At 38.5% G+C, this 14,578-nt stretch overlaps 1 protein-coding gene across 3 annotated transcripts in view; it reads left to right on the forward strand.

Moving 5' to 3' along the window:
• Window positions 1–14,578, forward strand: part of NUDT9 (nudix hydrolase 9) — a 35,898-nt gene that overhangs the window by 2,009 nt on the left and 19,311 nt on the right. For all 3 annotated transcript variants that reach the window (XM_009447924.4, XM_063808451.1, NM_001280433.1), the window contains 2 exon segments: window positions 10,503–10,742; window positions 13,787–13,882. In XM_009447924.4, coding sequence (XP_009446199.1) covers window positions 10,546–10,742; window positions 13,787–13,882 — 293 coding nt within the window. In that variant the 5' untranslated portion in view covers window positions 10,503–10,545.

Here is a 14,578-nt window from a genome sequence, read left to right on the forward strand (position 1 = left end):
TCTGCCAGTCTCGGCCTCCCAAAGTGCTGGGATTACAGGCGTGAGCCACTGCGCCCGGCCTTGGTGCATATTCTTATTTTACTTTGTCCTACTCTGGTTTGTAGGTCAATATTCCAACTACTTTTAATTTTCCTGAAGTTGGTTACCATCTGTCATTCACTGGTGGCATTTATTCCTTCTCCTGGTATGGATTTTATTTCCCTTTATCTTTATCTTATTTTAGTGGGATTTGAGGAAGGAAGGAATACACGTGTGTGCTCTCTGGAAATCTCTAATGCTCTTTTTGTTAGATGCCAGCAGAACAATGTAAAGTTGCTTGGCAGTTATTCTTCGTTTTTGTAACTCTGGGAACCCTACATGAGGCAGGTATATCCAGAACCAGAGACTGTACTGACTTGAAAGAAAAAGCCAACAGTTAACAAATGTGCCAAGTACCTGGTAACTAATGTGGCAGAATAGCTTGAACCGGGGAGGTGGAGGTTGCAGTGAGCTGAGATCATGCCACTGCATTCCATTCTGGGTGACAGAGTGATACAATGTCTCAAGAAAAACAAAAAAAGAATTTTATGGCCACGCACAGTGGCTAACACCTGTAATCCCAGTGCTTTGGGAGGCTGAGGCAGGAGGATCGTGTGAGGCCAGGAGTTTGAGACCAGTCTAGGCAACTTAGCAAGACCCTTGTCTCTAAAAAAAAAAAAAACGGGGCCTGGTGGCATGCATGTGTAGTCCTCACTATCAGTAGGATCAGAGTAGGCTCAGAGACTACTAAGTGATCAGTAGGATTGCTTGAGCTCAGGAGTTGAGTTTGAGGCTGTGGTAAGCTATGATCGCATCACTGCATTCCAGCCTGAGTGGCACAGCAAGAGCCTGTCCCTAGTGTTCTTTTCCTTTTTTTTTTTTTTTTTTTTTTGAGATGGAGTCTTGCTCTCGTTGCCAAGGCTGGAGTGCAGTGGCGTGATCTTGGCTCATTGCAACCTCCGCCTCCCAGGTTCTAGTGATTCTCCTGCCCCCGCCTCCCTAATAGCTAGGATTACAGGCGCCCATCACCATGCCTGGCTAAGTTTTATATTTTTAGTAGAGACGGGGTTCCACCATGTTGGCCAGGCTGGTTTTGAACTCCTGACCTCAGGCAATCTGTCTGCCTTGGCCTCTCAAAGTGCTGGTGATTACAGGTGTGAGCCTCCACGCCTGGCCAAGACCCTGTCTCTTTAAAAAAAAAAAAAAAAAAAAAAAAAAAAGAATTTTACCAGTCTTTGATAATTTGGAAAAACCCAGAAAGTGACAGTTTTGCACTTAGTTTTTGTGATTACTAGAAGGTTTCCAATGTTCATTTTCTTTTTTTCTTGCTCTGTCACCTAGGCTGGAGTGCAGTGATGTGATCATGACTCACTGCAGTCTCAACTTCCTGGGCTCAATGATTGTCCCAGCTCAGCATCCTGAGTATCTGGTACTACCGGTGCGCACTACCAGGCCTGGCTAATTAAAAATTTATTTATTGTTTGTAGAGATGGGTCTCCCTATGTTGCCCAGGCTGGTCTCAAACTATTGGGCTCAAGTGATCCTCCTGCCTTGGCCTCCTAAAGTTCTGGGATTGTAGGTGTGAGACACTGCTCCCAGTCATCAAATGTACATTTTCTAGAAAAAAGGTAGTATATTACAAAGATGTAGTGAATGCTTTTACATACCACAACATAACAAATCTTCCAGAAGGATCTACTGGTGACGTGTGTAGAATATTGTTTTATTCCTGTGAATGCATAAAACATATGAATGAACTAAAAATGAAATAGAGATAGTAAAACATAGTGTTAAGAGCCTGGAATTCTAAGACAGCTTGCCTAGGTTTGGATGCTGATTTCTACTCTCAATTGTGTGACCTTGGTAAACTTATTTACCTCTCTGGGTCTTAATGTTCTTATTTCCTTTTTTTTTTTTTTTTGAGACAGTCTCTCACTGTCGCCTCAGCTGGTGTGCAGTGGTGCAATCTTGGCTCTCTGCAACTTGCGCCTCCAGGGTTCAAGCGATTCTCCTGCCTCAGCCTCCTGAGTAGCTAGGATTACAGGCGTCTGCCACCATGCCTAGCTAATTTTTTTGTACTTTTAGTAGAGACGGGGTTTCACTATGTTGGCCAGGCTGTTCTTGAACTCCTGACCTTGCGATCGCCTGCCTCGGCCTCCCAAAGTGCTGGGATTACAGGCGTGAGCCACTGCGCCTGGCCTTAATGTTCTTATTTATTTAAAAAAAATTGAAAAAGGATAATATGGCCTGGTGTGGAGGCTCACACCTGTAATCTCAGCACTTTGGAAGTCCGAGGCAGGAAGATTGCTTGAGCCTAGGAGTTCAGGACCAGCCTGGGCAACATAGAGTGAGACCCCATCTTGACAAAAAAATAAACAAAATTGGGAGTTGCTCAGCCTACCCGATTTACCAAACGACTCCCTTGCCAAAAAAAACACAAAAAACTAAACCAAAAAAAAAAGCCGGGTGTGGTAGCACATGCCTGTAGTCCCACCTACTCAGGAGGCTGAGGTAGGAGGATTGCTTGAGCCTGGGAGGTCGAGACTGCAGTGAGCCATGATTGTACCAATGCATGCCAGCCTGGGTAACAGAGTGAGGCCTTGTCTCAAAAAAAAAAAAAAAAAGTTAAAAAAAAAAAAAAGTACCTGAACTCAGTTGTGAGGATCAAGTGAGTTAATTTACAGTGCTTAGAACACTGTCTTACACATAGCAATCACTGTATACATTTAGGTGTGATTATGACAATGATTGTTGCAGATTTTATTTCAAAGCACCATGTCAGTATTGCATTTTTAAAAGTTTACCAGTCTTAAGAATTGGTTTTTGCCATGTAAATGGACCTTATCAGCTACTTAGTTCCCATTTGCTAGGCCAAATATATTTCTTGCACTTGTTCAATAATACAATACAAAGGTCTAGGCTGTATATGTGTGTATTACAAGTATTCTTTTTTCTGGTACCTTACAGTGTATCACATTTAAATAGCATATATAGATAGCAGTGTTAGCACTTCTTGATGTGATAAGATGTATAGCCTGAATTTTTGCACAATTAAATTTGTTTTAGAAAAGTAAATAATCCAGTGTGTAAATCTGCCTGGTCAAGTAGGTAGATTTGTGGAATTCCATAAACATTTTATTGCTAAATCGGGGAACAAAGAGCCTTAAGTTATTTAAACATTTTTGGTACGTGGGTGGGATGGAGTGGAACAGGATTAGTGTTTCCTGTTGGGTATTTAATTAATGGCCTTAACTTTTTTCTTGCCCTACTCCCAAACTATGAAACATAACTCATTTTGTAATAGGGTTCAGTTAGAGATTAGGGTTCCATATGTTAAAATTTTGCTTTTTAAAACACCTGAAGTCTGTTTGCTAATTTTGATAAATGTGTTTCATATATGTATTCATTTTTTATTGAGTATGGGTTTAAGGTGAGTGAGGGAGACTTTATTTTCAGAATATTCATTGTGTAGGTTTCCTAAACTGTGGCAGCTGAGGCAAGAAAGTCGTCATAATATGAAAGTGACTGAACCTACTGCTTTTAGTAAAGTTAGTCACAAATCAAATACTCGCTCACGTTACACTAGTTTTCAGCCCGTCTGGGGATATTAACTTCTTTATTAGTTAGGTTTTCCCTCATTTTTGGGTGTTTTACAACACTTTACAGATGTAAAGTGAGTGTAAAATGAAATAGTCATTGTTACAGAGTCTTTAAATGTGATGAAAGAGAACAGCTTGAATAGTATATAAAACTGTAGACACACAAGAATAGGAAAGAATGAAACCAGTTAAAAATCCAACTGAGTTTGTCAGTTTCTTACAGAACTCAACACTTATAATTCAGCAATCACACTCTTTGGTATTTACCCAAATGAATTGAAAATTTATGTCCACACAAAAACCTGCACACGGATGTTTATAGCAGTTTTATTCATAACTGCCAAAACTTGGAAGCAACCAAGATGTTCTTCAGTAGGTAAATGGATAAATAAACTGCGGTACATCCAGACAATGGGATATTATTTAGTGCTAAGAAGAAATGAGCTATCAAGCCATGAAAAGACATGGAGGAATCTTAAATGCATATTATTAACTGAAGGAAAGGCTGTATGATTCCAACTATATGGCATTCTTGAAGGCAGAACTGTGGAGACAGTAAAAAGATCAGGAGTTAGATGAATTGCGGTAGCACAGAGGACTTTAAAAAATAGTCATTTTTTTAGAGCAGTTTTTAGGTTCACACCAAAATTGAGCTAAAGATAAGAGATATCCTGTATACCTCCTACCTCCACCCATGCCTAGCCTCCCGCATTGTCAACATCCCTACAGAGCCACGGAGCCATACGTTTGTTAAAATTGAACCTACATTGACGCTTTATCACCCAAAGTCCTGTGGTTTATGTCAGGGTTTACTCTTGGTCTTGTACTTTATGGTTTGGACAAATGTATAATGACATGCATCAACTCTTATGGAATTGTACACATAAAATTCACTGCCTTTAGGGCAGTGAAACTTGCGTATGATACCTAATGGTAGGTACATGTTTACACTATATACACCGAAGAGGGACCAGGAGGAAGTCTAGTAAGCAGTTCTTGTAAGTCAGGTTAAGAATTTTAATTTAAAAAGTTTCTTATTTTTTTAATGAGTCAGGATCTCACTATGTTGCCCAGGCTGGAGTGCAGTGGCATGATCATGGTTCACTGCAGCCTTGACCTCCTGGACTCAGGAGATCCTCCCACCTCAGCTTCCTGAGTAGCGGCAACTACAGGCACATACCACCATGCCTGGCTAACTGTTAAAATTTTTTGTAGAGATAAGGGTCTCACTGTCTCACCTAGGGTGGTCTTGAACTCCTAGCTTCAAGCAGTCCCCCTGCCTTGGCCTCCCAAAGTGTTGGGATTACAGACATGAGCCACCGTGCCCCACTGAGAAGTTTCTTTTTATAGATATATAATTATGTAATTTGCCCTAATTGCATAAATTTGATCAGGCATACCTCACTTTATTTGGTATATTTGGGTAGTCTTTTTTCCTTCTCTTTTTTTCCTTGTTTCCTTTTCTCCTTTTTCTTCAGTTTTATTTCTTATCCTTTTTAAATTTGTTTTTCTTTCTTGTTCTTTTTTTTCTTATCCTTTCTTGCAACTCCCTTTCCTTTTCTCCTTTTCTCTCTCCCCTTTTCCTCCCCATCTTTGCCACTGTCTCTTCTTTCCCCCTCATCTCCTTTTTCTTCTCTCCTGTACTCCCCTTTCCCCCTCCCTTTTCTTTTCGTTCTTCTTCCTTTCTTTTCCCTCTTCCTGTTTGCCTCTACTTCTCTTCACATCAGCACCTTATTTCCTAGCCCATATTAAGAACCTGATTATATGGCTCCTTCTATATATGTTTATATAGTAAATAGTAGAGACAGTTGTGGTAAGCAGAATAATGGCCCCCCAAGTATGTCCACATCCTGATACCTGGAACCTGTGTATATGTTGCCTTACATAGCAAAAGAGAGTGCAGAGGTGGTTAAGGTTAAGGACTTTGAGATGGGGAGAGCATCCTGGAAGGTGCGCCTGATTTAATTGAGAGTCCTTAAAAAATGGCCTGGCCGTGATCAAAGATATGATTACTAATAAATGGTCAGAGATTTCTATGTTGCTGGCTTTGAAGATGATGGAAGGGGGCCATGAGCCACAGAATGCAGGTGGAATGAGGATTCCCTCTAGAAGCTGGGAAAGTATGGCAAATGGATTTTTCTCTTGAGCCTCCAGAGAGGAATGCAGCCCTGCTGATAAATTGTCTTTAGCTGAGTGAGACCTGTGTTGGACTTCTAACCTACAAAACTGTAAGACAATGAATTTTTATTGTCTTAAGTCATTGAATTTGTGGTGATTTGTTGTGGCTTCAGTAGAAAACTAATACATTATATACATGCACTGAAATATACTTATTTATTTTTTATGTCATTGCTTTATAAAAATAGTACCATATTATAGGACTTTACTGAATCTTTTTTCAGCAATGCCTTACAGAAATACAAATTGTTTGATGTCATTTTTTTTATTAGCAAGTAAATTTCTCCACATCCTTGCCAATACTTATTTTCTGTATTGTTTTTTTGATAGTGATCATTCTAATGGGTCTGAGGCAGTATCTCATTGTGGTTTTGACTTGCTTTTGTCTAATAATTAGTGATATTGAGCATCTTTCCATGTGCTTATTGGCCATTTGTATATCTTCTTTGGAGAAATGTCTATTGGAGTCCTTTGCCCATTTTTAAATTGGGTTGTTTTGTTGTTGTTGTGTGTAGGAGTTCTTTCTATATTCTGGATATAACCAACCCCTTATCAGACATGTGATTACCAAGTATCTTCTCCTGTTCCATGGGTTGCTTTTTCACTCTTGATTGTGTCTTTTGATACCCAGAAGTTTTTCATCTTGATGTAATATGTAGTCCAGCTTACCAATTTTTTCTCTTGTTGCTTGTACTTTTGGTGTCATATCCAGAAAATCATCGCCAAATCCAGTGTCATGAAATTTTGTCAGCATGCGTTCCTCTAAGATTTTGATCATTTTAGGTCTTATGTTTAGGTCTTTGACCCACTTTTAATTAATGTTTTTATATGGTGAAAGGTAAGGGTCAAACTTCATACTACTTTTGCATGTGAATATCCAATTTTCCCAGCACCATTTGTTGAAAAGACTGCCCTTTCCCTGTTGAAATGGTCTTGGTACCTTTGTCAAAAATTATTGTGAGGATTTATTTCTGGGTTCTACTTCTATTCCACTAGTCTATATGTCTTTCTGTATGCCAGTATCTCAGTGTTGGGATTACTATAGCTGTGTAGTAAGTGTGAGACCTTGAACTTGTTTCTCCCTTTCAAGATTGTCTTGGCTATTTGGGGTTCCTTGAGATTCCATATGAATTTTAAGGTAGAATTTTCTCTTTCTGGAAAAACATCATTGGGATTTTGACAGAGATTGCATTGAATCTGCAGATAACTTTGAGTAGTATTGACATCTTAATATTTTTTTCCAGTCAATGAACATAGGATGTCTTTTTATTTATTGGTGTCTTTAATTTCTTTTAGCAGTATTTTGTAGTATTCAGTGTATAAGAGTTTTGCTTCCTTAAGTTTATTCCTAAGTATTTTATTCTTTTCTATGCTATTGTAAGTAGAATTTTCTTAATGTTCCTTTTGGATTGTTAATTATTAGTGCTTTGTTTGTTTGTTTGTTTGTTTTTGAGATGGAGCCTCGATCTCGGCTTACTGCAACCTCTGCCTCTGGGGTTTAAGCGATTCTCCTGCCTCAGCTTCTCGAGTAGCTGGGATTACAGGCACACATCACCATGCCCGGCTAATTTTTGTATTTTTAGTAGAGACAGGGTTTTGCCATGTTGGCCAGGCTGGTCTTGAACTGCTGATCTCAGGTGATCCACTAGCCTCTGCCTTCCAGAGTGCTGAGATTACAGGCATGAGCCAGTGCACCCAGCCTGTTAGTGTTTTTTAATGTAACCATTTTTGTGTGTTGATTCATACCTTGCAACTTTGCTGAATTCATTTATTAGTTCTAACAGTTTTTTCATGAATTATCTTGGGTTTTCTACATAAAACATCATGCGATGTGTAAATACAGGTTGAGTATCCCTTATCTAAAATGCTTGAGACCAGAGCGGTTTGGATTTCAGGTTTTGGAATATTCGCATACACATAATGAGATGTCTTGGAGATGGGACTCAAGTCTAAACACAAAATTCATTTATGTTTTATATATACTTTAAACAGGTAGCCTGGAGATACTCTTATACAGTATTTTAAACTTGTGCCTGAAACAGTTTTGGTTGTGACCCATTACATGAAGCCAGGTGTGAAATTTTCTATTTGTGGCATCATATCAGCACTCAAAAAATTTCTGATTTTGGATTTTTGGATTAGGGATGCTCAACCAGTTTTACTTCTTCCTTTCCAATGTGGATACCTTTTCCTTTTTTTTTCTTTCCTAATTGTTCTGGCTAGAACTTCTATTTCTTTCCTAATTGCTCTGGCTGAACTTCCAGTATTATATTGATTAAAGTGAACATCCTTGTCTTGTTCCTGATCTTAGAGGAAAAACTTTCAGTCTTTCACCTTCACACCATTAGCTGTGGGCTTTTCATATATGGCCTTTATTATGTTGAAGTAATTTCCTTCTATTCCTAGTTTGTTGAATATTCTTAAATCATGAAAGGGTGCTGAATTTTGTTAGATAATTTTTCTGCATCAATCAAGAAGATTGTGTGTTTTTTTAAAAATTTTGTTAATGTGATACATTATGTTGATTGATTTTCATTATATGGAACCATCATTGGATTCCAAGAATGTCTCCCTTGGTCATGGCATATAATCCTTTTCATGTGCTGTTGAATTCTGTTTGTTATTATTTTGTTGAGGATTTTCACATCAGTATTAATCAAAGATAATGGTTTGTAGTTTTTTTATAGTGTCTTTGTCAAGCTTTAGTATCAGGATAATGCTGGCCTCAGAGTGAGTTTGGAAGTGTTTACTTCCTCTTTAGGTTTTTGGAAGAGTTGAGGGAATATTGGTGTTGATTCTTCTTTAAATGTTTGGTAGAATTTATCAGTAAAGCCATCTGGTCCTGGGTTTTTCTTTGTTGGGAGTAAATAGATACTTTAAAAAAATTCACCTTTTAAAATTATTTATACAACCCCATCCAAACTTTACTACCTATCCTGCAATGTTTATTTTTTCCTTTATGGTCATCAGCCCATCCAGGATCATTGATTGCTTCTAATTGTCATGTCTTTTTAGTCTTAATCTATCTGGAAGAGTTCCTGCACCTTTCTCTATCTTTCATGACCTTACCAATTTAGAGAGTACACACCTTTATTCTGTAAGATGTCTCTTAACCTGGGTCTGTCTTGTGTTTCCTAATGTCCAGATTCATGTCATATATTTTTGGGAGAAATACCTCCAATGACTGTTGCGTGCTTCTCACCGTATGAGATCAGGAGGCACATGCTGTTGACTTATTCCACAACCTTGGTCAAGTGGATATTTGCCCCGTCAATCATTTGTCTTAAGAAGGGCAAATTGACTGGTATTGTGAGAGCAGGGGAAAGGAGCTATCATAATTTTACCATGTCCTCAGAATCTCCTTTCACACTTTAGATGTCCTAATTTAAGGTCATCAAGAATTCGTATTTTATTTTAAGAATAATGAGAAGTCATTTAACTTTTTAGGCAAGATGAGATATGAAAAATTTTTGTATATGCTGTGTGGTTAGGGTGAAGGTTAGTTGGTTTTTCTTTTGCATATGCTATCCAGTTATTTCATGCCTGTATATTTTATTTAAATTTTGCTCTAAAGGTTACAATTTGTATATTTACCACAGTCTACCTTCAGATTATATTACATTAGTTCATTTTCAGTGTAAAAAATTTTTCAATAATTTCTATTTTCCTGTTTTTCCTTTGAACCATTTTTGCCATACGTTTTATGTGTATGTTAGACTATAGGTGATTTTTAAAAAATATATTCGTTTACATAGACTTTAAACAGTTTTCTTTTATATATATATATTTTTTTGAGATGGAGTTTCACTCTTTCACCCAGGCTGGAGTGCAGTGCCACAATCTCGGCTCACTGCAACCTCCGCCTCCCGGGTTCAAGCAGTTCTCCTGCCCCAGCCTCCCGAGTAGCTGGGATTCACCACACCTGGCTAATTTTTGTATCTTTTAGTAGAGACAGGGTTTCACCATGTTGAGCAGGCTGGTCTCGAACTCCTGACCTCAAGTGATCTGCCCTCCTTAGCCTCCCAAAGTGTTGGGATTACAGATATGAGCCACCACACCTGGCCTACACTTGTTTTTATGGTTTGAGTTTTCATAACAAACTTCCCCTTCCACAACAGATAGCACACAAGTAAGTTTGTGTCCTTTTTTTTTTTTTTTTTTTGCCTAAAATAAATTCAGTGAGTGGGTTCCAGCTAATAAGATTTAGCTGTATGTTAAAAAAATGTATATTTGAAAATAATCTCTCATAGATGTTGGACCTTTAGACTAATATGCATCATATTTGAATTTTCTGATTCTTAAAGGTTTTTGAAATTGGAAAGTATGTTTTTGGGTCTTTGAATTAGGTTCTTTTTTTTTTGCTTTTTTTTTGAGATGGAGTTTTCGCTCCTGTTGCCCAGGTTGGAGTGCAATGGCGCGATGTTGTCTCACTGCAACCTCTGCCTTCTGGGTTCAAGTGATTCTCTTGCCTCAGCCTCCCAAGTAGCTGGGATTACAGGCATACGCCACTGATTTTGTATTTTTAGTAGAGACGGCATTTCACCATGTTGGTCAGGCTGGTCTTGAACCCCTAACCTCAGGTGATCCACCCACCTCGGCCTCACAAAGTGCTGGGATTACAGGCGTAAGCCACTGCACCCGGCCTAGGTTCTTTAATTAATATGTTTTTTGGTATTTATGTAAAATGTTTTTCTTTTTCTCCCCCAGAAACTCGTTTTCATCTTCTTGGTTTCATCTTAATACCAACGTCATGTCTGGTTCTAATGGTTCCAAAGAAAATTCTCACAATAAGGCTCGGACGTCTCCTTACCCAGGTTCAAAAGTTGAACGAAGCCAGGTTCCTAATGAGAAAGTGGGCTGGCTTGTTGAGTGGCAAGACTATAACCCTGTGGAATACACTGCAGTCTCTGTCTTGGCTGGACCCAGGTGGGCAGATCCTCAGATCAGGTGAGCAAATAAGACAGCGTTAGCTGGGAATAAGACTTTTAGAGAAGGTAATGGTTTTATTTGTAAAGTATCTTTTTGACACCTGAAAATAATTTCAATCCATGCTTAGCTGTGTTATAACTCAGTTTCCACATTTGCTTGAATTCTTGCCAAAGATAAACAGTTCATATTTGTTTATTCTTTTGGGGGTTTTATTGAGGATACTTCCAAATAGTTAAATCTGTTTTGATTTGAAATAACAAATAACATCAGCTATATGTTATGAAATAACAGCTAGTACTGTTATATTTGTTTTGAAATAACAGCTGATGGTATTTGTTTTCATGTGTTCTATTTGGGTTATCAATAGAACATCCTTTGTGGTTATTTTCCAACATAGCTAGACTTGTGAAAATATTTTTCGGAAAATTCTCCAGGTTACTAAGAACAGGATGATGATAAACCAGTGTGAAAAAATAGAAAAGGGATGGATAAAGGGGAGTGAGAGGGGGAGAATGAGAGAGAAGGGGCTCTCACTAAATTCATAGAAGTGCCGCATTGATTAACATTTTATGTTTATGTTTCTTTTATATTTTCCAGCTTTATTGATGTATGATTGACAAGTAACTATATATATTTAAGGTGTACAATGTGATATTTTGACATACATATACATTGTGAAGTGATTACCACAATCAAGCCATTTAAAATAATCTTACATGGTTACCTTTTTTGTGTGTGTAGTGAGAAGAGTTGAGATCCACTCTCAGCGAGTTTCAAGTATACAATACTGTATTATTACTATTTTTGAGACTGGTGCTCTCATTCTCTGTCACCCAGGCTGGAGTACAGTGATGTGATCACAGCTTGCTCCAACCTTGAACTCCTGGGCTCAGGTGATTCTCCTGCCTCAGCCACCTGAGTAGCTAGGACTATGGGCATGTTCCACCATACTTGGCTAATTTTATTTTATTTTTTAAGTAGAGATGGGGTCTCACTGTATTGTCCAGGCTGGACAAGAACAGTATTATTAACTGTAGTCACCACACTGTACATTAGATCTCTAGAACTTACTCATTTTGCATAACTGAAACTTTGTACCCTTTGACCATCATCTCCATTTTTCCCATCCCTTTATGTTCCTTTTCTAACCCAGGGTGGAATGCAGTGGTGTGATCATAGCTCACTGCAGCCTTGATCTCCTGGGCTCAAGTGATCCTCCCACTTCAGCCTCCTGAGCAGGTGGGACTACAGGTGTGTGCCACCATGCCTGGCTAACTTTTAAATTTTTAGCAGAGAAGAGTTCTCACTGTATCGTCCAGTCTGGTCTCGAACTCCTGAGCTCAGGTGATCCTTCTGCCTTGGCCTCTCAAAGTGCTGGGATTACAGGCATGAGCCGGCACGCCTGGTGATTTTTTTAAAAGGGTGAATCTCTAGAGTCCCAAGGGTATTGCAGCTCTGGTTTTATAATTTCATGGTTTTTATCATTTAATTCTTTTTATTTGCATGTTAGATGGCAGATTGGTTAGAAGTCTTAAGAAAATGTATGGATCATTGAAATTGGAAATTATTCCCCAAACAGACCACAGATATTTCTTTGCTCACTCAATGGAATTAAAGCAAGAAAAAAGTGAAACCTGTGTCAGAACTGCCCATGAACTATCCAGTGCTATGTAACTCTTTATTCACTGTCAGTGCAATTATGGCAGGGATTTTATAGTGGTGAGGAGAGTAGTTTAGTTATGTCTGTTTAAAAATGTTTTTGTTGGGCTGGGCACAGTGGCTCACGCCTGTAACCCCAGCACTTTGGGAGGCCGAGGCGGGGCGGATCACTTGAGGTCAGGAGTTTGAGACCAGCTTGGCAAACATGATGAAACCCTGTGTATACCAAAAGTATAAAAAATTAGCTGGGTATAGTGGCATGTTCCTGTAGTCCCAGCTATTCAGCAGGCTGAGGCAGGAGAGTCGCTTGAATCTGGGTGTTGGAAGTTGCAGTGAACCAAGATAATGCTACAGCACTCCAGCCTGGGTGACAAAACGAGACTCCATCTCAAAAAAAAAAAAAAAGAAAGAAAGAAAAAATAATTTTTTTTGTGGCATGATATAAATATAGTAAAGTGCGCATTTCTTTATTTTTATTTTATTTATTTATTTTTTGAGATGGAGTCTCGCTCTGTCGCCCAGGCTGGAGCGCAGTGGCGCCATCTCGGCTCACTGCAAGCTCCACCTCCTGGGTTCACGCCATTCTCCTGCCTCAGCCTCCCGAGTAGCTGGGACTACAGGTGCCCACCACCATGCCCAGCTAATTTTTTGTATTTTTTTAGTAGAGATGGGTTCCACCATGTTAGCCAGGATGGTCTTGATCTCCTGACCTCGTGATCTGCCCACCTTGGCCTCCCAAAGTGCTGGGATTACAGGCGTGAGCCACCATGCCCGGCTGTAAAGTACACATTTCTTACATGTGAAGGTGTGCAGCTCAGCAAAATTTTACATTTACATAGCTCTGTAACCACTGCCCAGATCAAGATCTAGAACATTTCCAGCATAGTATGTCTGTTTTTAATTTACATCATATTTATTATGCAGCTTGTGGGGCAAATTCACTGCTTTGTGGGTTTACTCTGATAAGAATATTAATCAGTGTGCATTTGAAGAAATTTAAATTATTTTGAAATAGTAGAAACATCATCAGAAGAAATCTTATTTTTGGAATTACATGGGAGCAAATAGTTTTCATATTGTGCCCACAAACAATTCCTTCTTGCTAATAGACCTTCTTGTAGCATGAGGTAGGAGCTCTAGCTTTTCTGCTGGTAGTCCTTCCTGGAGGGGTTAGTAAGTTTAATAATAATATATATCTTTGTACTGTGTGGTGTTTTGGTTAAAACTTTTTTTTGCCTTAAAAATTGTTTTGAAGGAATAAGATGGATTTGTGAAAAAAAAAAACCCTTAAAAATTTATTGTTTCAGGAATACTTCTTATGGATAACAGATTGACTTGCATTATTAAGCTGTTGGTAGTTTTGAATCATTATTTCTTATTTTACATTGGTATTCTCATTACAGTGAAAGTAATTTTTCTCCCAAGTTTAACGAAAAGGATGGGCATGTTGAGAGAAAGAGCAAGAATGGCCTGTATGAGATTGAAAATGGAAGACCGAGGTAGGTACTGGGAGCAGAGCATCTTACAATAATGAGTCACCAAAAAGTATAAAAGATAGTTCATATTTATCAAATCCTTGTATGTGCCAGATGTTGTACAAATTTATTTACATATGTGATGTAATTAAATCTGCACAATAACCCTGTTGGTGGATATTTTTAATTGAATTTTACAGATAAGGAAAGAGAGTATAAGCAATTTGTATACAGCTAGTAAGTGGCAGAGGCAGCGTTTGAATGCATCTTTTTGTAATTGTATCTTGGAAACAGAAATAATTGAATACATTAACAGAAAGAAAAATTGGTCAGCAGATATTTATTAAATGGTATAGTATCTTAAAGTAAGAATTTATCCAAACATGTAAGAGTAAAAATAAAGATAACCCAATAATTCGGGTCTTTCTATACTTTTTAAAAAATAATTTTTCTATACAACTCAAAAATTATCCATTTTCCTTAAGATATTATAAAAGTGTATCAGCCTGTTCTCACAGTGCTATACAGACATACCTGGCCGGGCACAGTGGCTCACGCCTGTAATCCCAGCACTTTGGGAGGCTGAGGTGGGCGGATCCCCTAAGGTCAGGAGTTTAAGACCAGCCTGACCAACATGGAGAAACCCCATCTTTACTAAAGATAAAAAATTTAGCCAGGCATGGTGGCGGGCACCTGTAATCCCAGCTACTCGGGAGGCTG

Source organism: Pan troglodytes, chromosome 3, assembly GCF_028858775.2.
Source record: "Pan troglodytes isolate AG18354 chromosome 3, NHGRI_mPanTro3-v2.0_pri, whole genome shotgun sequence".
Lineage (NCBI taxonomy): Eukaryota > Metazoa > Chordata > Mammalia > Primates > Hominidae > Pan > Pan troglodytes.